This window comes from Delphinus delphis, chromosome 13 (assembly GCF_949987515.2).
Source record: "Delphinus delphis chromosome 13, mDelDel1.2, whole genome shotgun sequence".
NCBI lineage: Eukaryota > Metazoa > Chordata > Mammalia > Artiodactyla > Delphinidae > Delphinus > Delphinus delphis.
In genome coordinates, this window is record NC_082695.1 from 29,676,098 (window position 1) to 29,701,507 (window position 25,410).

Genomic DNA, 25,410 nt, shown 5'->3' on the forward strand with positions numbered 1-25,410 from the left:
CTCAGTGTGACTCACTGAAACTTTTGTGAACGTACAAACCTAAAGGTACAGAATAACATAGACAAGGAGGAGGCTGTCGTTTACTCAGGTTGGTGGCCTGTGTGAGGCGTGTTCTGTGAAAGGCTTCCCAGGAACAGGTCGCGATGCATGAGGGAGCCCACCCTCACACCCCCCGCCTGCGTCTACGGGGGCAAAAAGCATGTTCCAGGCCGTCAGCCTCCTTTAGTTCTGTTGTGATTTCATTGTGGAAATTTGGAGGATTCTAAAAGGGGAGCTGAAGTGAGTAAAGGATTAGATTAGTACAAATTGCAGCTGAAATCCCCAAAAGAATGAGGATGCTTTCCTTGAGTAACTTTTCATGATTAGACACCTTCAGTTTAATCTGTTCAGTTAGGTCATCATCCTGTATGTTTCTTGTGTCTCTCTTGCTGGGTACCTTGTATACTTTAGAATTTTATAAATGCTATAGCATAGTAATAGGTTATCTTAATAAAATACTGATTGCTTTTTAGTAATCTTTAAGTAGAGTGGGAGCACACTTTCTAATCTTTGTACTAAATAAACTTGCAGGTAAACTTTATAAATTCCTATATTTTGAGCATCCAGGCGGATTGTTACTTGAAGTAATGCTACACAGTTTCTTTTTGCTGAATTCCTCATTTATGTTGGGGGGAAGGAAGAATGCTTTAACTTCACTTTGAATGACTTACATAAAGAAGATGTCACTCAAAACGTAGGCGATGCCATTTGCCACACTTCAGGGCTGCTGCTTGGTTATCTGCCGTTTTGGTTTCCTGCGAGCGAGGCAGGGCTTGTCTGGGATCCCTGGGTTTGGGACAAGTCACTCATTTCACTTTCAAAAAGAATTAGAGAAAAGTAAAATAAACCGGAATGAGATATGAGATGTTTAAATGTAACAGCCACAGAAATCTTTGTAATTCCCCTTGTTTTATGTTGGCAGGGTCTGTGTGACTGCTCTCCTGCTAAGATAGCTTAGTAAGTAAGCCTCGCCAGTCCCGCTCATGCGTTCCCAAAACATAGTTCACTGACCCTGAAATTGACTAGATAGCATCTCTCTTTTCATACTAACGCAGAATAATGTACAGTAGTGGGTAAACGTTTTTAATCTCATGAAAGCATATTAGCTTTCTACTTCTTCCCTCGGAGAACTAATGATTGACCACAGTAGAGGTTTTTTCCAGCTTTTCGATGGCAGTGTCCCAAAAGCACTGCGTCTCATTGATCCCATAACCTTGCGCAGGGAGAGCCCGGGCACCCGCGGCCCCATGCTCACAGGCCTGTCCTTCCACCCACAGCGCAGGTGGACGTGCTGGCCGCCGCCCTGCGCGCCTCCAGCCTGGACACCTGCGACGAGGCCAGCGAGGCTGCCCGGAGGGCCCCACAGGATGAGCTCCTTGGCTGCAGACTTGACCATGGCACCGCCGGGCCTTTGACGAGCGAGACAGTCGAGGTGAGGGCTCCGCAGGGCGTGCACGGTGAGCTGGGTGGCCCCGGTGCCGTTCGCGGGGCGGCCGTGGTGCTCGTCACGGCCCAGTTACCACGTCCTGTCTGTCGCTGGTTTTCTCCGTCTCCCTTCTGCATAAAGTAAAAGTCATCGTCACCACGTCCTGTCTCTGTGACATGAGTGTCATGTCCAGAGCTTGGAGTTAATAGTCAGCCCGGGACTGTCTACATGACCACTCCGCAGCTTCAGTGTGGGTGTGGCTCACTGCAGTGAAATAATCTGACTGGAGACAAAGCCCTTTATCAAGAGTAATTAACTCTTCCCTTTTCTTTTTGGAGGGGTGCTTTGTTTCTGATGGGACCATTTCACTGCAGCGAGCAGCACAGTATTCTGAGCGGAAGATCGGGACTTGAGGCCGTGTTGCGGGATTATCTGGACCCTGGAGTGTGCGGGTGGGTACTGTGACCAGCCCGCCTGCCTATGTCCTGCACCGTCCTTCCCGAACCCCCCGACCCCCCACCAAGCCAGCACCACGCGGTGTCAGTAGTTCTCATCCCTTGTGTGTGTTGGCGGGAGAAGGAACACATGCTTGTGGCCAGAGGCAGGTGGTCTCGGGTCAGAGCGGCCTGGACGCTGAGCTCAGGGAGGGGGGCCTCATACGCATGGGGGCACGGGGGTCCCAGGGCCCCGGTGGATTCCTGACTTGTTTTCTGTTAGATGACACCCAGTATAGCTAGAAATCTTGCGTAAAACCAGGGCTCCAGAATGCAGCCCTGACCACTGAGCATCATCGGAGATTTTAGTGCTTCGTCTGAGTTTTAGAAGGTGTTTTGTTTTCATTTTGGGGTTGGCAGGGGCTGTTAAAAAAGTATTGGGTCGGCCAGAAAGTTGGTTTGGGTTTTCCTGTAACATCACATGACAATTCCAAATGAATTTTTGGGCCAGCCCAATATATTTGTGAAATTAGAAATAGCCAGGAATAGAAATAGTAGAAGAAAAACTGTGTATGACATACCATACAACAGTTGCCTAAAGCAACCTCTAAATACTGTTTTATTGATAGCTAATTTTAGATATTGGGACCTTTTCAAATTTACTTCTAAATTTACTTTTTAATTACATTTGTTCTGGAATTTATTTTCATACCTTTAGCAACCTATTCTGAAAGTTTGATTTAAGGCAGGGGAATTCTTATGAGGTCTTAGGTCTGTTTATAAATGTTTAAAAGTATGAAGAATTTGTACGTATTCTTATCTTTTGGTGGCCTTGAAAGGTGAGTAACTTAGTAAGATGGTTTAAATGAAGGGAACTCACAGACAGGACAGTTCTTTAAGTGACTGTTCTCTCCCAGCAGAATATGGAGTCCGCCCTTCGCTATATTCATGATGATTCAGACTCGGGCACCAGTGGTGGTTTTAGCCCCGATGAGGAAAGGAGAGCTAAAGTGCAGGTAGGTGACCCAAAACTCTTTACTTTGTGTGGGTGTTGTTAAGTCCACTTTTAAACCCATTTCTCACCAAATTTGGCCCTTCTGATAATGTTTTGAAAATGAGGGCTGATATATCATACTTCTGATAAGAAAATTCAAGTGGTCGAGTAAAATATAAGCAGAAATCTTCCTCTTCTCACACCTGTGACCCCTTCCCCTCCAGGGTGACCGCGACCATGGGTCCTCTTGTATTTCCTCAGCGCGCCTAGGCGGACGCGCCCGCGCGTCGGCGTGCACCTTTCTCTTTCAAAGACACATAGCCATCACGCCTGGGTCTTCATGCCTGAGTTGCCAAGGATTGTAAGGTAGAGCTTGACTTCAGAGAGGAGAACGTGGGAGTACGGCCCAGAGCCGCTGTAAAGTGCTGTCGGCTGGCAGGGTGACTCGAATCGGAGGCTTTACATGTGGGGTCGTTGGAATGTGGTGACGCCTGTCTTTCTTTTTTCTTTTCTTTTTTAAAGAGTCGTGTCTTGGAGCTCTTTGCACAGGAGCACAGACTCCCCCCCCCCCCCGTCGCCCCCCCAGCACAGCACCCACGCGGCCCCGCGTGAGCAGGGCTGGGACGGGTGTCCACGTGTAGGTGTGCTGTGATATTACAAGTAAAGCCATGTTCATCGTGATCATGCCTGTGCTTTGCTCCTGCGACTGTCTCTGCATTAGTATAAGTAGATTGCCTGGGTCAAAGGGGGCGAGTCCTTTGTTTTTGTTTGTTCTATTTATTAAAAATGGAGTTGGTATTCATAGTGTTTTAAAACATGCTTTTTCAAGCCAGTGCATACAGATTGTCTCATTCCTTTAATGAATTTCCATTTTATTTTTTAAAAATAGATAATATGTTTACAAAGTTCAGAATTCAGCTTCCTTCTTAGCTTTTCTCCTCCAGCACCCACTTTGCTTTTCCCCTAAAGCGGCCAGTTTTATCTCTATTTTGTAGCTCCTTCCAAAGCTATATTTCGCATACATAAGCAAGATCGTAGATATGTTCTTCTAGATATGTTCTTCTTGTCCTCGCATTTATACAGTGGTTAGAGGTATGTACACTTTAAGTTTCTGTAGGTAATTGCTAAATTTCCATCTAAAGGCGGTTGTTGTTGTCGTTTTAAGGTCCTTGTTGGTGACAGTGCAGAAGAGGGCCTGCTGAGCCTCATCTGCTAGGTTAGCCTCATCCACTAGGTTAGCCTCATTCGGTAGGTTACCCCAGACGCTGTAATCTCTGCCAGCACTGAAAGGCGCTGATCTTATTCTTAATGTATCTCTTAAATTTAGTAAGCAGCTCTCATCATCCTCTAAGCTGTTTTCTGTTTTAAGATCTTGTTTGTTGTTTTCCTCCTTGAAGCTGCTTTTATTCATTTACACATGTATCTCCCTTAGCGTGTTTTCTTATCTCTTTTCAGTTACTGGAATCCTGAAACTTGGAGATTGGTTTTTCACGACTATATGAGGTGCAAGTGTGCCTAATTTACAAAGTCTGCACTCTCTCTTGGTTAGGACGTTGTGCCCCAGGCCCTGCTGGATCAGTATCTCTCCATGACCGACCCCTCCCGGGCGCAGACAGTGGACACGGAGATCGCCAAGCACTGCGCGTACAGCCTGCCGGGCGTGGCACTGACGCTGGGCCGGCAGAACTGGCACTGCCTGCGCGAGACCTACGAGACGCTGGCCTCCGACATGCAGGTGCGGGGCCCCTGTCCACGCTCCCTCGCGTGCAGAGAGCTTGCCAGTGACACCAGAGCACTCCCCCGTGGGTCCAGGCTCCTCCCTCCACCTGAGCAGCCTCTCTTCTTTTTTGTCTGAAGTGCTAGAATTAGCTTCCCGTTTGACCTGCTGAGGTTCCTAACTCAAAGGTGCTGTTGTCTAAAGTTTACGTGCAGATTAATTCTTGAGAATATAGGGTTTCATTTTACCCCAGAAACAGTGTTATAAATGCTTCCTCCCTGGTATTTTTCAACCTTAGCAGAACTGCAGTCGTGTTAGGGCTGCCAAGGTCTGGGCCCAGCGGGCAGCGCAGTGTGGGTGGGAGAAGGTTGATGGGTGTGTGCGTGCCCGTTTGTGCACACATGTGCTCACCACCACCACCCGTTTGAGAAACAAGAAATGGGAAACATTGACCCTTGGTTGTTTGTGGCTCTTTGTGGCTGTTTCCCCAGGCTTTGCCGACTTCACCACCCACCCTTGGGTCTGTCTTCTATACACCCAAGTCCCTTTTCTTCAGCGACCTTCATCTCTCAGTTATTCGAAGGCATCTGCTGAGACTAATTTATACTGAGTTGTGAATGGTTATCCCTCGGTGTCTCAGTTGACTTGGCAAGTTGGAAGTCAAGAGTCCCCTTGGGAACATAGTTTAAGTCCCTCCTCCGACCTCTGGAGAAGCTGATCCCTGCTCAGCCCTCAGGGGTGGAACTGGGCGTGGGACACATGGCCAAGACCAACGAGTGTTCCACCCTCTGTGTGAGCGGCTTTCCACCTTTATTCTGTGGACTCTCGGAGCTGCTGGTGACAGGGACGGCTCTGGATGGGTAGGGCTTATCCCAACATCCTGCCTTCTCCCATTTGATACATTGAACATGGGTACAGCATATTATCTCAAGAACAGGTTCTTGTGTTTGGGGGCGGGGATAAAGCCTTTGTTCTAAACAGCTTCTCAGCAGGTAAAGTTTTAAACTAAATAAGAAAGTAAACTTTTTTAAATTAAGGCCACATGAAGAAAAAGCTGTTTTTGACGTATAAAGTCTCCTGTAAATGGAGCACATTTCTGTTCCGGTGTTCTTTTCCAGGGCTGCCCGCAAGAGATTTTTCCAATCTTGTATCTCTTTAATTGCCAGTTCTTTAAAACGAGTTTTGTGGTTGTTTTTAATCCAGGGTAGTCTGTGCAGAGTCGGGAGGGCCAGTGCAGGGAGAGGCACACCAGCCAGCCTTCGATCCATGTGGGACGCCAGGAAATTGGGCATCCAGTGCTCCGAGAGCTGCACAGGCTTCACCACCAGTGATCTCCAAGCACTTTTTTCCTTCCTAAGTGAAAGGGGGATAACATATACTGTGCAGGGATTTTGCATTTTTCTGCCAGTTTTTGATAGAAAGTAGGCATTTAAAACTTGGTATCTATTATTACTATTTTATTCTGATTTAACTTGAGATTAATAACATTCAGATATAATAAATTAACCTTCATACATTGTGCAAAAGTTAAAGTACCAAGACTTTGTGATCAGCTTACTCACGCAGTTGTCTTTATTCCTGCAGTGGAAAGTTCGAAGGACCTTAGCCTTCTCCATCCACGAACTTGCAGTCATCCTTGGAGATCAGTTGACAGCTGCAGATCTGGTTCCAATTTTTAATGGATTTTTAAAAGACCTCGATGAAGTCAGGATAGGTGTCCTTAAACACTTGCATGATTTTCTGAAGGTAATTTTTAAGTTCTTTTTTATAAAAACACACTAAAATTCTACTGTAGAGTTAAAGTTTTGACTTTATGCTGCCATCAAGATAGGTTTCTGTATGTTCTGTGTAACAAATGTAGCCATGACTTTGATGGTACCATGTGGTTAAAAAACAGTCCCATTCTGATCAATTTTGCTAGTGTCACTTCAGTGTTTAATTTAAAAATTACGCTAAATTTCATTTTTAAATGACATTAGATCATGGTTACAAACATTTGTGCCTTTTTTCTCATAATTACTGAACTAACATGTAGGAAATTACATGGACATTAAGCCTTCTGTGGTGTGTCCTCACCCCTCTGATGTGGATCTCTGGTCTCTGACAGGAGCAGCGCTGACTTTACAAATTGTTTAATCCTGGAGAACTATTGTAGTCGTAAAGTTTGAGGTGCAGAAGTATCATAATTGAAATTGCTCTAATTGTCCCGATAATGTTCCCTCAACTCAGAATCCAGTGGGGAATTGCACATAGAATTTAAATATCACGTCTCTTTAGCCGTCTTAAATCTAGGACAGTTTCCCTGACTTTTCACCTGTAATGTCATGGACCTTTTTGAGGGGGCCAAGCCAGTGGTTTTGGAGAATGCCCCCCAATTTGAACTTGCCTGAGCGCTGTCACGCAGTTAGATTCAGGTTAAACAGGTGTTGTCTGCCAAGACTATTACCTCTCTACCTAGGTCCCTGGGTGTTTTTCTGAATGGGTTGCGTCAGGGGTAACACGATGTTGGCTCTTGGGTCCCTGGTGATGCTGAGTCCGGTCCCGTGGCCATGGGTCAGCTCACTTTTCCATCGAGGTTATTTGACTCCTCGGTGGGCGATTCTTTCAAACTCTGAACAGCTCTTTCCCTGAGTCCTTCACACAGTGCTTTTGCATTTCTGTATCTGTACCTGATTCTTGCCTGAATCACTTGTTACTGTGTGAGTTGTAAAATACTAATTTTCTGTTCTTTGTAATTCCTTCTGTGTTTACTAGTTAGTATCTCCTGTAAAGATAACCTTTCCCTTCTCTTCCTCTGCCTTTTTGCAAATTTTTTTTAATATCAGTGTGGACTCTAGAATTACTTTTTTATTCCTTCCGTGTAATGTAATCTATTTCTGTCGGGTTTTTTTGTTTGTTTTTTAACATCTTTATTGGAGTATAATTGCTTTACAATGGTGTGTTAGTTTCTGCTTTATAACAAAGTGAATCAGTTATACATATACATTATGTCCCCATATCTCTTCCCTCTTGCATCTCCCTCCCTCCCACCCTCCCTATCCCACCCCTCTAGGTGGTCACAAAGCACCCAGCTGATCTCCCTGTGCTATGCGGCTGCTTCCCACTATCTGTTTTACGTTTGGTAGTGTATATATGTCCATGCCACTGTCTCACTTTGTCCCAGCTTACCCTTCCCCCTCCCCGTATCCTCAAGGCCATTCTCTAGTAGGTCTGCATCTTTATTCCCGTCTTGGCCCTGGGTTCTTCTGATCCTTTTTTTTTTTTTTTTTTTTTTTAGATTCCATATATATATGTTAGCATACGGTATTTGTCTTTCTCTTTCTGACTTACTTCACTCTGTATGACAATCTCTGGGTCCATCCACCTCACTACACATAACTCAGTTTCGTTCCTTTTTATGGCTGAGTAGTAGTCCATTGTATATATGTGCCACATCTTCTTTATCCATTCATCTGTTGCTGGACACTTAGGTTGTTTCCATCTCCTGGCTATTGTAAAAAGAGCTGCAATGAACATTTTGACACATGACTCTTTTTGAATTATGGTTTTCTCAGGGTATATGCCCAGTAGTGGGATTGCTGGGTCATATGGTAGTTCTATTTTTAGTTTTTTAAGGAACCTCCATACTGTTCTCCATAGTGGCTGTATCAATTTACATTCCCACCAACAGTGCAAGAGGGTTCCCTTTTCTCCACATCCTCTCCAGCATTTATTGTTTGTAGATTTTTTGATGGTGGCCATTCTGACCGGTGTGAGATGATATCTCATTGTAGTTTTGATTTGCATTTCTCTAGTGGTTAATGATGTTGAGCGTTCTTTCATGTGTTTGTTGGCAATCTGTGTATCTTCTTTGGAGAAATGTCTATTTAGGTCTTCTGCCCATTTTTGGATTGGGTTGTTTGTTTTTTTGATATTGAGCTGCATGAGTTGCTTGTATGTTTTGGAGATTAATCCTTTGTCAGTTGCTTCATTTGCAAATATTTTCTCCCATTCTGAGGGTTGTCTTTTCGCCTTGTTTATGGTTTCCTTTGCTGTGCAAAAGCTTTTAAGTTTCATTAGGTCCCATTTGTTTATTTTTGTTTTTATTTCCATTTCTCTAGGAGGTGGGTCAAAAAGGATCTTGCTGTGATTTATGTCATAGAGTGTTCTGCCTATGTTTTCCTCTAAGAGTTTGATGGTGTCTGGCCGTACATTTAGGTCTTTAATCCATTTTGAGTTTATTTTTGTGTATGGTGTTAGGGAGTGTTCTAATTTCATTCTTTCACATGTAACTGTCCAGTTTTCCCAGAACCACTTACTGTAGAGGCTGTCTTTTCTCCACTGTATATTCTTGCCTCCTTTATCAAAGACAAGGTGACCATATGTGCGTGGGTCTATCTCTGGGCTTTCTATCCTGTTCCATTGATCTATATTTTTGTTTTTGTGCCAGTACCATACTGTCTTGATTACTGTAGCTTTGTAGTATAGTCTGAAGTCAGCGAGCCTGATTCCTCGAGCTCCGTCTTTCTTTCTCAAGATTGCGTTGGCTATTCGGAGTCTCTTGTGTTTCCATACCAATTGTGAAATTTTTTTTTCTAGTTCTGTGAAAAATGCCAGTGGTAGTTTGATAGGGATTGCATTGAATCTGTAGATTGCTTTGGGTAGTAGAGTCATTTTCACAGTGTTGATTCTTCCAGTCCAAGAACATGGTATATCTCTCCATCTATTTGTATCATCTTCAATTTCTTTCATCAGTGTCTTATAGTTTTCTGCATACAGGTCTTTTGTCTCCTTAGGTAGGTTTATTCCTAGGTATTTTATTCTTTTTGTTGCAGTGGTAAATGGGAGTGTTTCCTTAATTTCGCTTTCAGATTTTTCGTTGTTAGTGTATAGGAATGCAAGAGATTTCTGTGCATTAATTTTGTATCCTGCTACTCTACCAAATTCACTGATTAGCCCTAGTAGTTTTCTGGTAGCATCTTTAGGATTCTCTATGTATAGTATCATGTCATCTGCAAACGGTGACAGCTTTACTTCTTCTTTTCCGATTTGGATTCCTTTTATTTCTTTTTCTTCTCTGCTTGCTGTGGCTAAAACTTCCACAACTATGTTGAATAATAGTGGTGAGAGTGGGCAACCTTGTCTTGTTCCTGATCTTAGTGGAAATGGTTTCAGTTTTTCACCTTTGAGGATGAAGTTGGCTGTGGGTTGGTCATATATGGCCTTTATTATCTTGAGGAAAGTTCCCTCTATGCCTACTTTCTGGAGGGTTTTTATTATAAATCGGTGTTGAATTTTGTCAAAAGCTTTCTCTGCATCTATCGAGATGATCATATGGTTTTTCTCCTTCAATTTGTTAATATGGTGTATCACATTGATTGATTTGCGTATATTGAAGGATCCTTGCATTCCTGGAATAAACCCCACTTGATCATGGTGTATGATTCTTTTATGTGCTGTTGGATTCTGTTTGCTTGTATTTTGTTGAGGATTTTTGCATCTACGTTCATCAGTGATATTGGCCTGTAGTTATCTTTCTTTATGACATCTTTGTCTGGTTTTGGTGTCAGGGTGATGGTGGCATCGTAGAATGAGTTTGGGAGTGTTCCTTCCTCTGCTGTATTTTGGAAGAGTTTGAGAAGGATAGGTGTTAGCTCTTCTCTAAATGTTTGATAGAATTTGCCTGTGAAGCCGTCTGGTCCTGGGCTTTCGTTTGTTGGAAGATTTTTAATCACAGTTTCAATTTCAGTGCTTTTGATTGGTCTGTTCATATTTTCTATTTCTTCCAGGTTCAGTCTCGGAAAGTTGTGCATTTCTAAGAATTTGTCCATTTCTTCCAGGTTGTCCATTTTATTGGCATAGAGTTGCTTGTAGTAATCTCTCATGATCTTTTGTATTTCTGCAATGTCAGTTGTTACTTCTCCTTTTTCATTTCTAATTCTATTGATTTGAGTCTTCTCCCTTTTTTTCTTGTTATGTCTGGCTAATGGTTTATCAATTTTGTTTATCTTCTCAACCAGCTTTTACTTTTATTGATCTTTGCTATCCTTTCCTTCATTTCTTTTTCATTTACTTCTCATCTGATTTTTATGATTTCTTTCCTTCTGCTAACTTTGGGGTTTTTTTGTTCTTCTTTCTCTAATTGCTTTAGGTGTAACGTTAGGTTGTTTATTTGAGATGTTTCTTGTTTCTTAAGGTAGGCTTGTATAGCTATAAACTTCCCTCTTAGAACTGCTTTTGCTGCATCCCATAGGTTTTGGGTCATTGTGTTTTCATTGTCATTTGTTTCTAGGTTTTTGTTTTTTTTTTTTTTTTTTTTTTTTTTGCCATACGCGGGCCTCTCCCTTTGCGGAGCACAGGCTCCGCACGCGCAGGCTCAGTGGCCATGGCTCATGGGCCTAGCCGCTCCGTGGCATGTGGGATCTTCCCAGACCGGGGCACGAACCCATGTCCCCTGCATCGGCAGGCGGACTCTCAACCACTGCGCCACCAGGGAAGCCCTGTTTCTAGGTATTTTTTGATTTCCTCTTTGATTTCTTCAGTGATCTCTTGGTTATTAAGTAGTGTGTTGTTTAGCCCCCATGTGTTTGCATTTCTTACAGATTTTTTCCTGTAATTGATATCTAGTCTCATAGCATTGCAGTTGGAAAATATAGTTGATACGATTTCAATTTTCTTAAATTTACCAAGGCTTGATTTGTGACCCAAGATACGATCTATTCCTGGAGAATGTTCCATGAGCACTTGAGAAGAATGTGTATTCTGTTGTTTTTGGATGGAGTGTCCTATAAATATTAATTAAGTCCATCTTGTTTAATGTATCATTTAAAGCTTGTGTTTCCTTATGTACTTTCATTTTGGATGATCTGTCCATTGGTGAAAGTGGGGTGTTAAAGTCCCCTACTTTGATTGTGTTACTGTCAATTTCCCCTTTTATGGCTGTTAGTATTTGCCTTATGTATTGAGGTGCTCCGATGTTGGGTGCATAAATATTTACAATTGTTATATCTTCTTCTTGGATTGATCCCTTGATCATTAGGTAGTGTCCTTCTTTGTCTCTTGTAATAATAGTCTTTGTTTTAAAGTCTATTTTGCCTGATATGAGAATTGCTACTCCAGCTTTCTTTTGATTTCCATTTGCATGGAATATCTTTTTTCATCCCCTCACTTTCAGTCTGCATGTATCCGTAGGTCTGAAGAGGGTCTCTTGTAGACAGCATATATATGGGTCTTGTTTTTGTATCCATTCAGTGAGCTTGTGTCTTTTGTTTGGAGCATTTAATCCATTTACATTTAAGGTAATTATCTATATGTATGTTCCTATTACCATTTTCTTAATTGTTTTGGTTTTATTATTGTAGGTCTTTTCCTTCTCTTTTGTTTCCTGCCTAGAGAAGTTCCTTTAGCATTTGTTGTAGAGCTGGTTTGGTGGTACTGAATTCTCTTAGCTTTTGCTTGTCTGTAGAGCTTTTAATTTCTCCATCAAATCTGAATGAGATCCTTGCTGGGTAGAGTAATCTTGGTTGTAGACTTTTCTCTTTCATCACTTGAAATATGTCCTGCCAGTCCCTTCTGGCTGGCAGAGTTTCTGCTGAAAGATCAGCTGTTAACCTTATGGGAATTCCCTTGTGTGTTATTTGTTGTTTTTCCCTTGCTGCTTTTAATATTTGTTCTTTGTATTTAATTTTTGATAGTTTGATTAATATGTGTCTTGGTGTGTTTCTCCTTGGATTTATCCTGTATGGGACTCTCTTTGTTTCCTGGACTTGATTAACTATTTCCTTTCTCATGTTAGGGAAGTTTTCAACTATAATCTTCTCAAATATTTTCTCAGTCCCTTTCTTTTTCTCTTCTTCTTCTGGGACCCCTAGAATTCGAATGTTGGTGTCTTTAATGTTGTCCCAGAGGTCTCTGAGGCTGTCCTCAATGCTTTTCATTCTTTTTTCTTTATTCTGCTCTGCAGTAGTTATTTCCACTATTTTATCTTCCAGGTCACTTATGCGTTCTTCTGCCTCAGTTATTCTGCTATTGATCCCTTCTAGAGAATTTTTATTTCGTTTATTGTGTTGTTCATCTCTGTTTGTTTGCTCTTTAGTTCTTCTAGGTCCTTGTTAAATGTTTCTTGCATTTAGTCTATTCTATTTCCAAGATTTTGGATCATCTTTACTGTCATTATTCTGAATTCTTTTTCAGGTAGACTGCCTATTTCCTCTTCATTTGTTTGGTCTGGTGGGTGTTTACCTTGTTCCTTCATCTGCTTTGTGTTTTTCTGTCTTTTCATTTTGCTTATCTTACTGTGTTTGGGGTCTCCTTTTTGCAGGCTGCAGGTTAGTAGTTACCGTTGTTTTTGGTGTCTGTCCCCAGTGGCTAAGGTTGGGTCAGTGGGTTGTGTAGCCTTCCTGGTGGAGGGGGACTAGTGCCTGTGTTCTGGTGGATGAGGCTGGATCTTGTCTCTCTGGTGGGCAGGTTCACGTCTGGTGGTGTGTTTTGGGGTGTCTGTGGACTTATTATGATTTTAGGCAGCCTCTCTGCTAATGGGTGGGGTTGTGTTCCTGTCTTGCTAGTTGTTTGGCATTGGGTGTCCAGCACTGTAACTTGCTGGTCGTTGAGTGGAGCTGGGTGCTGGTGTTGAGATGGAGATCTCTGGGAGATTTTCGCCGTTTGATATTATGTGGAGCTGGGAGGTCTCTTGTGGACAAGTGTCCTGAACTTGGCTCTCCCACCTCAGAGGCACAGCACTGACGCCTGGCTGGAGCACTAAGAGCCTGTCCTCCACACGGCTCAGAATAAAAGGGGGGAAAGAAAGAAAGAAGGAGAGAGAGAGGGGGAGGGAGGGAGAGTGAGAAAGAGAGAGAAGAAGGAAGGAAGAAGATAAAGTGATTAAAATAAAAAATAAGAAAAAAATTTTAAGTAATAAAAAAAAAAGGACAGACAGAACCCTAGGACAACTGGTGGAAGCAAAGCTATACAGACAAAATCTCACACAGAAGCATACACATACACACTCACAAAAAGAGGAAGAGGGGGAAAAAACCATAAATCTTGCTCTCAAAATCCACCTCCTCAATTTGGGATGATGCGTTGTCTATTCATGTATTCCACAGATGCAGGTACATCAAGTTGATTGTGGAGCTTTAATCCGCTGCTTCTGAGGCTGCTGGGAGAGATTTCCCTTTCTCTTCTTTGTTCTCACAGCTCCCAGGGGCTCAGCTTTGGATTTGGCCCCGCCTGTGCGTGTAGGTTGCCGGAGGGTGTCTGTTCTTTGCTCAGACAGGACGGGGTTAAATGAACAGCTAATTTGGGGGCTCTGGCTCACTCAGGCCGGGGGGAGGGAAGGGTACGGAATGCGGGGGCGAGCCTGTGGTGGCGACAGAATCCAGCGTGACGTTGCACCAGCCTAAGGCACGCCGTGCATTCTCCCAAGGAAGTTGTCCCTGGGTCACGGGACCCTGGCAGTGGCGGGCTGCACAGGCTCTCCGGAAGGGGGGTGTGGATAGTGGCCTGTGCTCGCACACAGGCTTCTTGGTGGCGGCAGCAGCAGCCTTAGCGTCTCGTGCCCGTCTCTGGGGTCCGTGCTAATAGCCGCGGCTCGCGCCCGTCTCTGGAGCTCCTTTAAGCAGCGCTCTTAATCCCCTCTCCTTGCGCACCAGGAAACAAAGAGGGAAGAAAAAGTCTCTTGCCTCTTTGGCATCTCCAGACTTTTCCCCGGAATCCCTCCCGGCTAGCCGTGGTGCACTAGCTCCCTTTAGGCTGTGTTCACGCAGCCAACCCCAGTCCTCTCCCGGCGCTCTGACCAAAGCCCGAGCCTCAGCTCCCAGCCCCGCCCGCCCCGGCGGGTGAGCAGACAAGCCTCTCGGGCTGGTGAGTGCTGGTCGGCCCCGGTCCTCTGTGCGGGAATCTCTCCGCTTTGCCCTCTACACCTCTGTTGCTGCGCTCTCCTCCGTGGCTCCGCCACCCACAGTCTCCGCCCGCGAAGGGGCTTCCTAGTGTGTGGAAACTTTTCCTCCTTCACAGCTCCCTCCCACCGGTGCAGGTCCCGTCCCTATTCTTTTGTCTCTGTTTATTCTTTTTTCTTTTGCCCTACCCAGGTACGTGGGGAGTTTCTTGCCTTTTGGGAGGTCTGAGGTCTTCTGCCAGCATTCAGTAGGTGTTCTGTAGGAGGTGTTCCACATGTAGATGGATTTCTGATGTATCTGTGGGGAGGAAGGTGATCTCCGCGTCTTACTCTTCCGCCGTCTTGAAGCTCCTCCTGTCATTTGTTTTGACCATCAAATCTGGCGAATAAGAGCCCCTTAAAGCCACTCCTGTGTCCTTTCGATCGGCCCCCTCACTGCCAGGCACGTCTTACTTCCAGGCCTACCTTCTCCTTTCTCTCCAGCTGGGAGTCAGGATCTCCCCGAGGAGCCCAGGTCTTTTCTGGTGGAGAGCTGGGATTTAGAAGCCAAGATCCAGGAACTAGATGTACTCATTGCTCCCGGACGTCATTTCTTTTAGGCTTTTTCAGGGGATAGGAGGGGGTTTTTTGGTTTGGGGGGTTTAAAAAATTATTTAGTTCATATTGCATCTTCCAGTCCAGTACCATTTCCTCTCCTTTTTTCACATTTTTTTTCTTTTCTATTGTGGTAAAAACTCTTGTTTTCAAAAATGTTAAATTATTTAGTCATTTGCTCAATTCGACGTTTTAGAACTATTCCAACATCAGATTAACCAGGTAATGGTCAAGATTTCCTTCAGCACTTTCTGTCATTGGAACATGTTCCATGAAGATATATGGTCACAATACTGAGTTTAAACTTAGACTTTTTCTGTGTGACTCTTATCTGTTTGATGTACAGTTAAATTTATTTGCTTCTGTTTATATCAACTTTTAGGGTTTTCCCCCTTGTTAACTATAAACCTACTCTTAAATATTTATAGAACGGTTATTGGGATAAACTTATTTTTTTCACTCAGATATTTATTGAGCACCTACAATGTGGCATCACAGTGCTGTCCACTGGGCTCACACTATGAGTAGGAGCATAATCCCTGTCTTCAGAGGGTGTGTGACAATAAGGATGTCACAGGAGTGTTCTGGTAAAGCTTTGCCCGGGGACAGTGGACAGTAGAGGCCACTCACTGGCTCAAGAAGCAAATATTTCAAAAGGGGAGAATGACTCTTGAAGATAAATGGGATTATCAGGGAAAATGGACTTAATACCAATTTTTAAAACAAATGTACCTACTACATCTGTTCTCCTTCAGAAGAACTAACCATGTGATTTAGAGGTTTTTTAAGCAGTGTGGTAAAGGAAATAATGTCTCTGCCGTGTCCTAGTGAATATTTTTATTTGTCTCTTCAGCTTCTTCATATTGACAAAAGAAGAGAATATCTGTATCAACTTCAGGAGTTTTTGGTGACAGACAATAGTAGAAACTGGCGCTTTCGAGCTGAACTGGCTGAGTAAGTTCTCATACTTGATCAGACTGTTTTGGGGGGGGTGTGTTGCTTCATCTTTACCTTTCCTGGATTTCTTCATCACTTTGTGTGGGTCCGAGTTTCTGCCTGGTATCCTGTTCCTTTAACACTGCCTGTAACACAGGTCTTGCTGGCAGTGAATTTTCTCAGCTTTTTTTTTTATAAGACCGTGTCACCTTCACTTTTTTTTAATTGTGGTAAAATACACATAACCACTTGTGCTGCTGGTGCAGTGTCCCCCCATCTAGTTGTAGAACATTTCGTCCTCCCCAAAGGACACCCCACGCCCATAAGCAGCGGCCCCGCAGACATCAGTCTGCTGTCTCCGTGCGTGTTTGCTTTTCTGAGCGTTTGGTCCAGATGCGCCGCATAACCCCCGGCCTCTGTGCACGGCTCCCTCACTCAGCACAGTGTTGTCGGGGTCCATCCACGTGGCAGCCGTGAATAATGCTCTGAGTGAACATACGACCTTTTAAGCCATTCATCTGGGTTGTTTCCGGCTGATGGTGAGTAGTGCTGCTGTGAGCATCGATGTACTCATACAAGGTTTGTGAGGTGGATTTGCTGGGTCATCCAGTAATTCTGCGTTTAACTTGTTCAGGTGCTGCATGACCGTGTGCACAATGGCTGCAGCGGGTTACATTCCCACCAGCAGTGGATGAGGGCTCCCATTTCCCCACATCCTCCCTGGCTCTTGCTGTTTTCCTTTTTTTTCTTTCTAATTGCAGCCAGTGTGTGTAAAGTAGCGTCTCACTTTGGTCTTGATGTGCATTTCTTTAATGTTTAGTGATGTTTAGCACCATTTCATGTGCTGTTGGCCATTTGTATATATTCTCTGGAGAAATGTCTATTCAAGTCCATTGCATATTTTTTAATCGGGCTGTTTGTCTTAAATTGGGTTGCTGAATTGTAAGAGTTCTTTATTAAATATTCTGGATTCTGGACCTCACCTGTATTTTCAAAAGGTATCTTTGCTGGGTACGGAGTTTAGGGCTGAGTTTCTTTCGGTGCGTGACAGGATAACTGCCCTGAGTTCTGTCTTGCCTGGCCTCCTCTGCAGCTGGTGTGGACGGCAGAGCCCGTCCAGGCAGCAGGCGCTGGGTTGGGTGGTGGTGTCTCCATATGACCTTCGATGCCCTCTGCACTTCATTTCGTCCAGCCGTGGGCTGCCGCTGCCTTTTGCTGATGATGGGAGCTGGGGCTGGGGGCCTCTTCGTCCCGTTCTCTGCGCACCCTCTGCCCCTGTATCCCTCCGCCGCTGTATCACTTCGGCTCTTCGACTCCGCGTTACCCGCTCTCCTCCGGCCCTGCGCTTCGGCATCCCTTTACTCCTCTGGCCCCCTCCACCCCCCCCCCACCCCCGTGCACGTGCCCCTCCTTCCTTGTGCCCCTCCACCCTCCCAGCCCTGGGCTGCGGTTGCCCCGTGGTGGAGGCCGCCGGGTGCTGGGCGAGGGGAGGCCCTCTGCCCCTTGGTTCGGCCTCGGTCTTGGGGAGGCCTGTGTACTGGGCTCCCCAGAGCCTCCACCCGCCCCGGGGCTCGTGTCTCTGCCCTGGACCCGTGCTCGGTCAGGGCAGTGCTTCCTGCGCCTCCGCAGCAGGACGAGACTTGCGCTTGGCTCTGAGGCTCGGCGGCTCCACGCCGGGAACGGGCTTTTCCTATCCCCTGTCTCCGGCTGCAGCCTGGCCTTGCCCGGGCGGGGGCGCGGACAGGCTTCGCTGACCCTCCGCCGGCCACAGGAGGCTTTTGCTCCTTGAGAGCGAGGCCTCCCTGTGCGCCCCAGGCTGGGAGGGGGTCTGCGGGGCGCCTCCCGGGGGATCCGCGTGCCCTCGGGCGGGGCGGTTCATCGCTGCGCTGGTTGTCTGTGTCGTCCGCCTCCTGCCGGTGGCACACGTAACCCGCCACAGACACAGCCCGGGAGGTGGGAGTCTCAGCGTGTCTGCGGTCCTCCTGGGAGGGTGTCGTTGCCTCCTCCACTCAGGCCGATGGGGGACGCCCTGGTCCCCGGTTCTCGGTGACTTGGTGGGAGTAGGCGCAGGAGGGGCCTCCCCGTGTCCCCCACCCCTGGTACCGGAGCCTCCCTGAGAAGCTGCCCGGAGCCTGACTGGTACACAGAAGGCTGCCTGAGGCTGCTGGCGCCTTCTCACTAGACGGCTGCTGTGTGGACGGGAGTTTCCCAGCAGGTCCTCAGCAGTCACCGCGGGACCGTGTCCCGTGTCCCCATGGAGCCAGCCGGGACGTGCTTTGCTGTGTCCGTCGCCGTGGATACAGTTCTGCAGTGTTTGTGTCCTGAACGTGTGTGTTGTTTAGATGCAGATCCAGACACACAGCGTCCAGGCCAATCGCTGGTCTCTGCATGTGTTCCTCTCACAGACACGACCTTGGTGACTCACGCTTCAGACGAGCAACCTATTTTCATTTGTCGTGTTTACTGTTGAGTTGTAATTGTATTTTTATAATTCACTTTGTAGACAGCTGATCTTACTTCTAGAGTTATACAGCCCCAGAGACATTTATGATTATCTACGCCCCATTGCCCTGAATCTGTGCGCAGATAAAGTTTCTTCTGTTCGTTGGATTTCCTACAAGTTGGTACGTGTTCAAGTTCTTACAGCCTTAGCCCAGCACACGTTTGGTGAGAACGCTGGGCAGAGGTGTGGCTCACCAGTGCATGCCCCACTAGGTTGGCGAGATGGTGCGTAAGCTGCACCGGGCCGCGCCGCCCACCTTCGGGGTGGACCTCATCCGCGAGCTGGTGGAGAACTTCGGCCGCTGTCCCCGGTGGTCCGGGCGGCAGGCCTTCGTCTTTGTCTGCCAGGTGAGTGCGGCCACACTGGCTGCCTGTCTCCTTGGGCCCCTTGCCCCCCTCCACACCCTCGCTCTCATCCTTGAGGGCAGAGCTTCGCCATCTGGCTCACCCTTCCCCGCTCCGTCCCCCGAGCTCCCGAAAGCGGTGCTGCCCTGGCCGTCGTCCTGGTCCACGGAGCTTGCGGGTCTGCGGCTGTGAACATGACTGTGATGCCAGGCCTCCGTGGGGCAGGTCACAGCTGTGCGTCTCTGCGGGGACTTAACTGTATCATTTTGTTTTGAGCTCCTGAGTGCCTGGAATATTGTTTTTAAAAGCTGTAACTGAAACCTGAGGCACTTAAGTTGTTTCTAAAAGGTTTTGCGAGCTGGTATTACTTATGGCCTGGTCGACTGAGCCGGCAGATTGAAGCAGGTCTTTCTGTCCCCAGACCGTCATTGAAGATGAATGCCTGCCCATGGACCAGTTCGCTGTGCATCTGATGCCACACCTGCTCACCTTGGCAAACGACAGGGTTCCGAATGTCCGCGTGCTCCTCGCGAAGACGCTGCGACAAACTCTGCTAGAAAAAGGTAGGCGGGCGACCCGCGAGGAGCAGGGTAGGTGGTGGGGACACGGGGCAGGTGGGCGCCCGAGCGGAAGGGTTGGGGTCAGAGGAATAGTCTGGTCCGAGAATGTGCTGCGACTTGGTAGTGGTGGTTTGTGTCGAGAAAGGACACAAAGACGATTAAGGGGTGAGGAGAGCGATGTTGAATTTTCACTGTTCTGTTCTAGATGAATTTTTCTTTATAATTTAAAACTTAGTAGTTTGAAAAGTTGGAAGTTCAGTGAGGACTGTGTGACGAATACTGCCTTTGGTTCGCCCCACGTGAACGTCTGTCGCTGCCATTGGGGTGGGAGGCGTGTTTGAGTTTCCTCCTGCGTTTCATTCATTAGGCGGAAGACGTGCCCCTTAGCGTTTGCTTTGCTGCAAATCATGAGCACCTTAAGATTCAGGTTGTTTCACTTATTGTAATCCCCCAGAAATGCCTAATAAATATCATTTGAATGTGTGAATTCACGAACAAAGCACAGAAAGAAGTTTGTAATAGACTTCAAAGAATATGGGCAAATTAACGTTGCTTCTTTTTTCTCCTTTGGAATTTATCATATTGAACAGACAGGGAGGACTCTGGTTTTGTGTGTGTGGTTTGTACTTGGAAATGTTTTTCCTTTTACTGAGCTAAGTAATAGCTGTAACAAGTACAAGTTTTAACATATTTACTAACATTGCTGCCATTAAACATCATGAGATTTAGACTGTTATTAAAACAAGATAGAGGCTTCCCTGGTGGCACAGTGGTTAAGAATCCGCCTGCCAGTGCAGGGGACACGGGTTCAAGCCCTGGGCCGGGAAGATCCCACATGCTGCAGAGCAGCTAAGCCCGTGCGCCATAGCTACTGAGCCTGCACTCTAGACCCCGCGAGCCACAACTACGGAGCCCACGTGCCACAATTACTGAAACCCGTGCGCCTAGAGCCCGTACTCTGCAGCAAGAGAAGCCACCGCAGTGAGAAGCCCATGCACCGCAATGAAGAGTAGCCCCCGCTCACTGCAACTAGAGAGAGCCCATGCACAGCAACAAAGACCCAACACAGCCAAAAAAAAAAAAAAACAAGAAAACAAGATAAATCTTCTAATTCTCCTACATTTGGGGATGTTTTTCATAGAACACAAATCAATTTGGGTTACTGTTTATAATCCAACAAAGCTAATTTCATTTGTGATTTGCTCTTCCTGTTTCCAGAGTATTTCCTAACCTCTGCCAGCTGTCACCAGGAGGCCGTGGAGCAGACCATCATGGCTCTTCAGATGGACCGTGACAGTGACGTCAAGTACTTCGCAAGCATCCACCCGGCCAGCACCAAGATCTCTGAAGATGCCATGAGCACGGCCTCCTCCACCTACTAGACGGCGTGTACCGGGGTCTCCCCACTTCTGGGGAGCTGAGGTTTGGCTCGTGACCACACGTGGCCTGGGACAGCTGTGGGGGACCTTCCTCCCTTGCAGACTTGATTGCAGGTGCAAGTTACCTACACCGATACCAGGGATTTTCAGAGTCAAGAGAAAGTACAGTAAACATTATTATCTTGACTTGAAGGGAAAATAATTTCTCAGAGGATTATAATCGTCACCGAAGCCTTAAATCCTTCTGTCTTCCTGACTGAACGAAACTTGAATTGGCCTAGCATTCTCCTTGTGGAAGGGATGGGACTCCCAGAGGCCTGCGTTGCTTTCTGCTGGTTTAATTTAATGACTGAGAGGTGGAAGTGCAGCCAGAAGGCGGCCGCGAGCCGGGATGGGGAAGAGACCTCCAGTATTAACCCTCGCTGTGTCCACACGGGCAAGGCCCTCGTGGGGTCTGCGGCCAGCTGCCCAGTCCAGCCCCAAGTGTGTGAACGGGAAAGGAGATATTTTTTGGATTTCTCCTGAGGGCTTGATGCTAACACTAAGTAGAGTCTGATTTTAACTCTTAAATGCAGCATATTGCTGTGCACATTTACAGAGCCTTTGCTGAGTATCTGTGTCCTGATTTTTTTTCATGCTGGTCATGACCTGAAGGAAATTTATTAGCACGTATACTGTATGTCAGGCGTTTTTGACTTGATCATGATCAGCTCTGAGGTGCAACTTTGTCTCACATACTGTACATACCTGTGCCTCCCCCGGGGAGGGCCGCAGTCTGTAATCATGCTGTTCAACTCTTGTGCACAAGTTCTCTTGTTCAAATAAAATTTATTACTAAGATCTATACAGAGAGATAGATACACTTTTGACTGTTTTCTAGATATCTGCGAATAAATGCAATTTGTGATCTGTATTAATGATTTTAGTATAAAACGGGAAAACTAGATTAAAATATGTCTTTTAACTAGTTGGGTAATTTCTTTGAAATCTGCGCACACCCCCGGGCCAGTTCTGCTCTTGGCTGGCAGCGGGGCCTCCTGGGCAGCCCCCCACCGAGGGCAGGTGTGCACCTGGGGCTCACCCTGGGGTCTTCACTCCCAGGAGAGGCCTCTGAGCCCAGGTCTGCCCATGCAAGGGGCGGTGGTGGAGCCTGCCTGCCCACGCGTGTCTGCATCAGGTGAGATGCTGCGTGAATGTGCTTTTATGAAGGGCTGTGGAGAGATGCTCGTTGCTTTTTTGAGCCCAGGTTGGAAGACCCTTGGCCTCTGAGCGGCCGCGATGCTTCTGTGATTTTGGTTTTGTCTCCTCAACTAGTGGGGACTCCCCAGGTTTGTAGTTAAGCCGAGTAGGGCCTTGAGCCTTGGCGGGTAGATCTGGGGATACACAGGCTGCTTCCTGTATATGTCATTACAGATGAGCCTTCGGTCTCTTACTCTTGCATTATAAGCTGGCTATTTGTGCACTGGGAATAATGTGTGACCAGATTCCACTGAGACAAATGAATCAGTAAACACAGGTAAGGTGGGGCACAGGTAATAAGGGCGGGGCTGTGGAGTGGAAGGTGGTAGGTGGTGGCGGCTGGGGAAGGCATCTGTCAATCAGCCTCAGAGCAGAGGTTGAAGGAGGGTGAGATCTCTTTTGATGTCATTTAGCCTAATTTTTGAGGTGCACGTTCTCTGCTATTAAGCTATAATAATATACTTTGCCCCTCCCCCAAACTTCAGTTCTATAAATAAGAATTCTACACTAATAGCTGCAGTCTTTTAAAACAGAGGTAATAATAATAGTCCATTTTGGGGTAAAGAACTTGAATTTAGGCCAGCTCTTTCCGTGTGGCGTCACGCGGGCCCATGTCACCCTCGGATCCCGAAGAGCCGTGATGCCAGGTCCCTCCGCGGCGGTGGACGAGGAAGGCCACCAGCATCGTTTAATGGCCGAGGCCGCCCCGGTTTGAACCATCACTGACGGCGCTCAAAGACGACAAGGCTGGACCATCGGCTCCTGATTTCAGCTCGCTGTTTAGTGGCGACAGTGCAGCCCTCCCGCCGTGGCCCCGGGTCCTCCCGCAGGTGCGGATGGAGTCATGGCCGCCAAGCCCAGAGGACGGAAGGAAACCGGCTCCTGGAGGCAGCGGGACACTGACGACTCCACAGTTCTTCCAGATGCCCCCAGAGGCAAAAACAGCCTGCAAACCAGTTAGTAACCAAATCTTTTAATTTCACAGTAGAAAAATGAATAATGGTATGTCCTCATAGGTAATTGATGTTGGGTAGCTAATCTCAGGAGAAATTCTGTGATGATGTGGGACTTCTGAGTGACCAGGGTGAAGAGGAAACGTTTTTTTTCCCCGAAATTGGAGCTTCCTGCTCAGCCCATGTCCTTGGCCATGGCTGGTGTTTCTCTTCCACCGCCTCCTGCAGCCCCTTCCTCGTCTGCCTCCTCTGGCTGGGCCTGGTCCCCGGTCCCCGCATCCCTGCCCGGGAGGAAGCGCCTGCGAGCTCTTGCGAGTACGTGAGTGTCCTGCCCTGAATCTGCCACCCCGAGGCCACCAGCCCTCCTCTTTGACTCTTAGTGGCTTGGGGGTCACCTTTTTGCCTGTGAGCTTTGTCCTTAAGCCCTGGAGATACGTCTGATGGCAGACCCGTGCAGTTTGTCTAGAACCCTCTAGAACCCTGAATTGGCAAGGGCTGAGGCCCTCGGAGCTGTCACAAAGCCGGCCTGGCAACTCAGCCCGTGCGGGACGCTTGCACCCCTGCCCGGCGCCAGGTGGGCCTCCTCCTGGCAGCACTAGGTCCCAGGGAGTGGGTGCCGGGGCCCAGAGGGTGGGCCCGGTGTGTCGGGGATGCCCCCAGGAGGTGGGAGCAGCCGATGTTAAATTGACCCCCGACAGGAAAAGCGCTGCGCCCCGGGCCCCGGACACCCGTGCTGCTTTCCTTGTGCGGTAACGTTTTCTGTGCAGGATTCCAGGAGCTGGAAGCAGTGAGCGACAGGGAAGAAAAGGTGGAGGCTCCCAGCAGCTCAGAGCCGAGCCCATGCCTCTTGGAAGGTGACGATCCTCTGAGTGAAACCAGTTACAGAAGGTGAGCCTGGGAATAGATGTGAGTAAGCAGGACCTCGAGGTTTCCCGCGTTCACCTTTATAAACGCATCAAGATGAGCAGGGTGCATGGAGAGGGACGACGGGGCCCCGCTGAGGGGTGTTCCCAGGTGACCTGCCTGGGGCACAGCCCTGGGCTCATGTGTCTCCTCCCCACCAGAAGCTGGACTCTCAAATCCTCCACCAGAAACTCCCAAACTGGGCGTTTTGTGACCCCTTGAATACGAGTGTTTTGCCCTAGTGGAGGTCTGACCTTGAGAACATCTTGACTATTTGTAAACGCAAAATACCAACTGTGATTCATTTCGTTGTAGTCCTTTTCTGCTGTGAACTCCACTAACCCAAGTTCATTCCTGGACCATTCTCATGGGAACTAATGGCCTAGTTTTAGTCTCATCTGACAGAAGTTATTTTCCTTAAAAATTCTTTTCCTAGAAACTTAGCAAGTGATCAGATTTTAGTCCCTGGGACGTTTTTTTTGTTTGTTTATTTGTTTTTTGCGGGTCGCGGGCCTCTCACTGTTGTGGCCTCTCCCATTGCGGAGCACAGGCTCTGGACGCGCAGGCTCAGCGGCCACAGCTCACAGGCCCAGCCGCTCTGCGGCGTGTGGGATCTTCCCGGACCGGGGCACAAACCTGCATCCCCTGCATCGGCAGGCGGACTCTCAACCACTGCGCCACCAGGGAAGCCCCCTGGGACGTTTTATAGCACTGTGACAGTTTGATGTCTGACGAGTCTTGCGGAGGGTATATTTGGCTGATTTAAATTTGGCAAGATTTGATGCAGAGTTTTTAGTCAGTACCCTGATCAGCTGTGTTTAGTGTTCATGAGCTGATGGTGGTTATTAATTGGATGCGAACATCTACTGGGTAGTGTCGTTAGATGTTCCATGAGGAAGCTGTGAGCAGCTCCTGGAGGCCCCTGAGCTGGGTGGCCTGCGGCCCCGTGGATGTCGCTGCACTGAACCCGAGAGGTGTCCCAGCCAGGAGCAGGCGGGCCTCCACTTTCAAAAATGCTGGAGCAAAGGACGTTGTAGGGACCGTTCCCCAGGCAGACGCCCAGGGGAGGGAGAGCAGGATGAGGCGGGGGACCTCTCACAGGGACACTGGGACAGTCTCAGTGCAGGCGGGGCCGGGCCCAGAGGACATTCCCAGGGCCTCAGGCAGAACGAGAACAGGAACAGTGGAGTGTGTGTGTGTTTGTGTGCACCTGTCTAGGATGGTCCTCTTCTGAGATTTTTCTGGGGTTTTGGTGTGTTTTGGTTTTCAAGTATCTCTAGTAAAGTGCTGGTGACTTAGGACAGGGCCGCTGCAATGTTGCTGTGTGTTCAGTCACCGTGGATCCCGTTAAAATGCACGTTATGACCCAGCAGGTCCAGGGTGGGGCCTGAGGCCTGTGCTCCTAACAGGAGCAGGGGGACATTGTTGATAACAAGGCCTTGAAAGACCCTGTGGGTGTGGGATCTTACCTTTTCCAGATTAACACTCTTTCCATAAATTTGATACACTAATTCC

The 25,410-nt window shown here is 47.3% G+C and overlaps 1 protein-coding gene across 5 annotated transcripts in view; it reads left to right on the top strand.

Annotated features, from left to right (window-relative positions):
* The window catches only part of PPP4R1 (protein phosphatase 4 regulatory subunit 1), a 61,071-nt gene extending 39,319 nt beyond the window's left edge, over positions 1–21,752 (top strand). For 3 of the 5 annotated variants that reach the window (XM_060028668.1, XM_060028671.1, XM_060028673.1), the window contains 9 exons: positions 1,317–1,471; positions 2,817–2,915; positions 4,443–4,628; positions 6,195–6,356; positions 15,932–16,032; positions 18,518–18,638; positions 18,730–18,864; positions 19,283–19,424; positions 20,640–21,752. In XM_060028668.1, the coding sequence (XP_059884651.1) occupies positions 1,317–1,471; positions 2,817–2,915; positions 4,443–4,628; positions 6,195–6,356; positions 15,932–16,032; positions 18,518–18,638; positions 18,730–18,864; positions 19,283–19,424; positions 20,640–20,803 (1,265 nt within the window). In that variant the 3' untranslated portion in view covers positions 20,804–21,752. The remainder of the gene's footprint in view (positions 1–1,316; positions 1,472–2,816; positions 2,916–4,442; positions 4,629–6,194; positions 6,357–15,931; positions 16,033–18,517; positions 18,639–18,729; positions 18,865–19,282; positions 19,425–20,639) is intronic. The other 2 variants (XM_060028670.1, XM_060028672.1) reach the window with 1 other exon arrangement.
* The last annotated feature ends 3,658 nt before the right edge of the window (positions 21,753–25,410 follow it).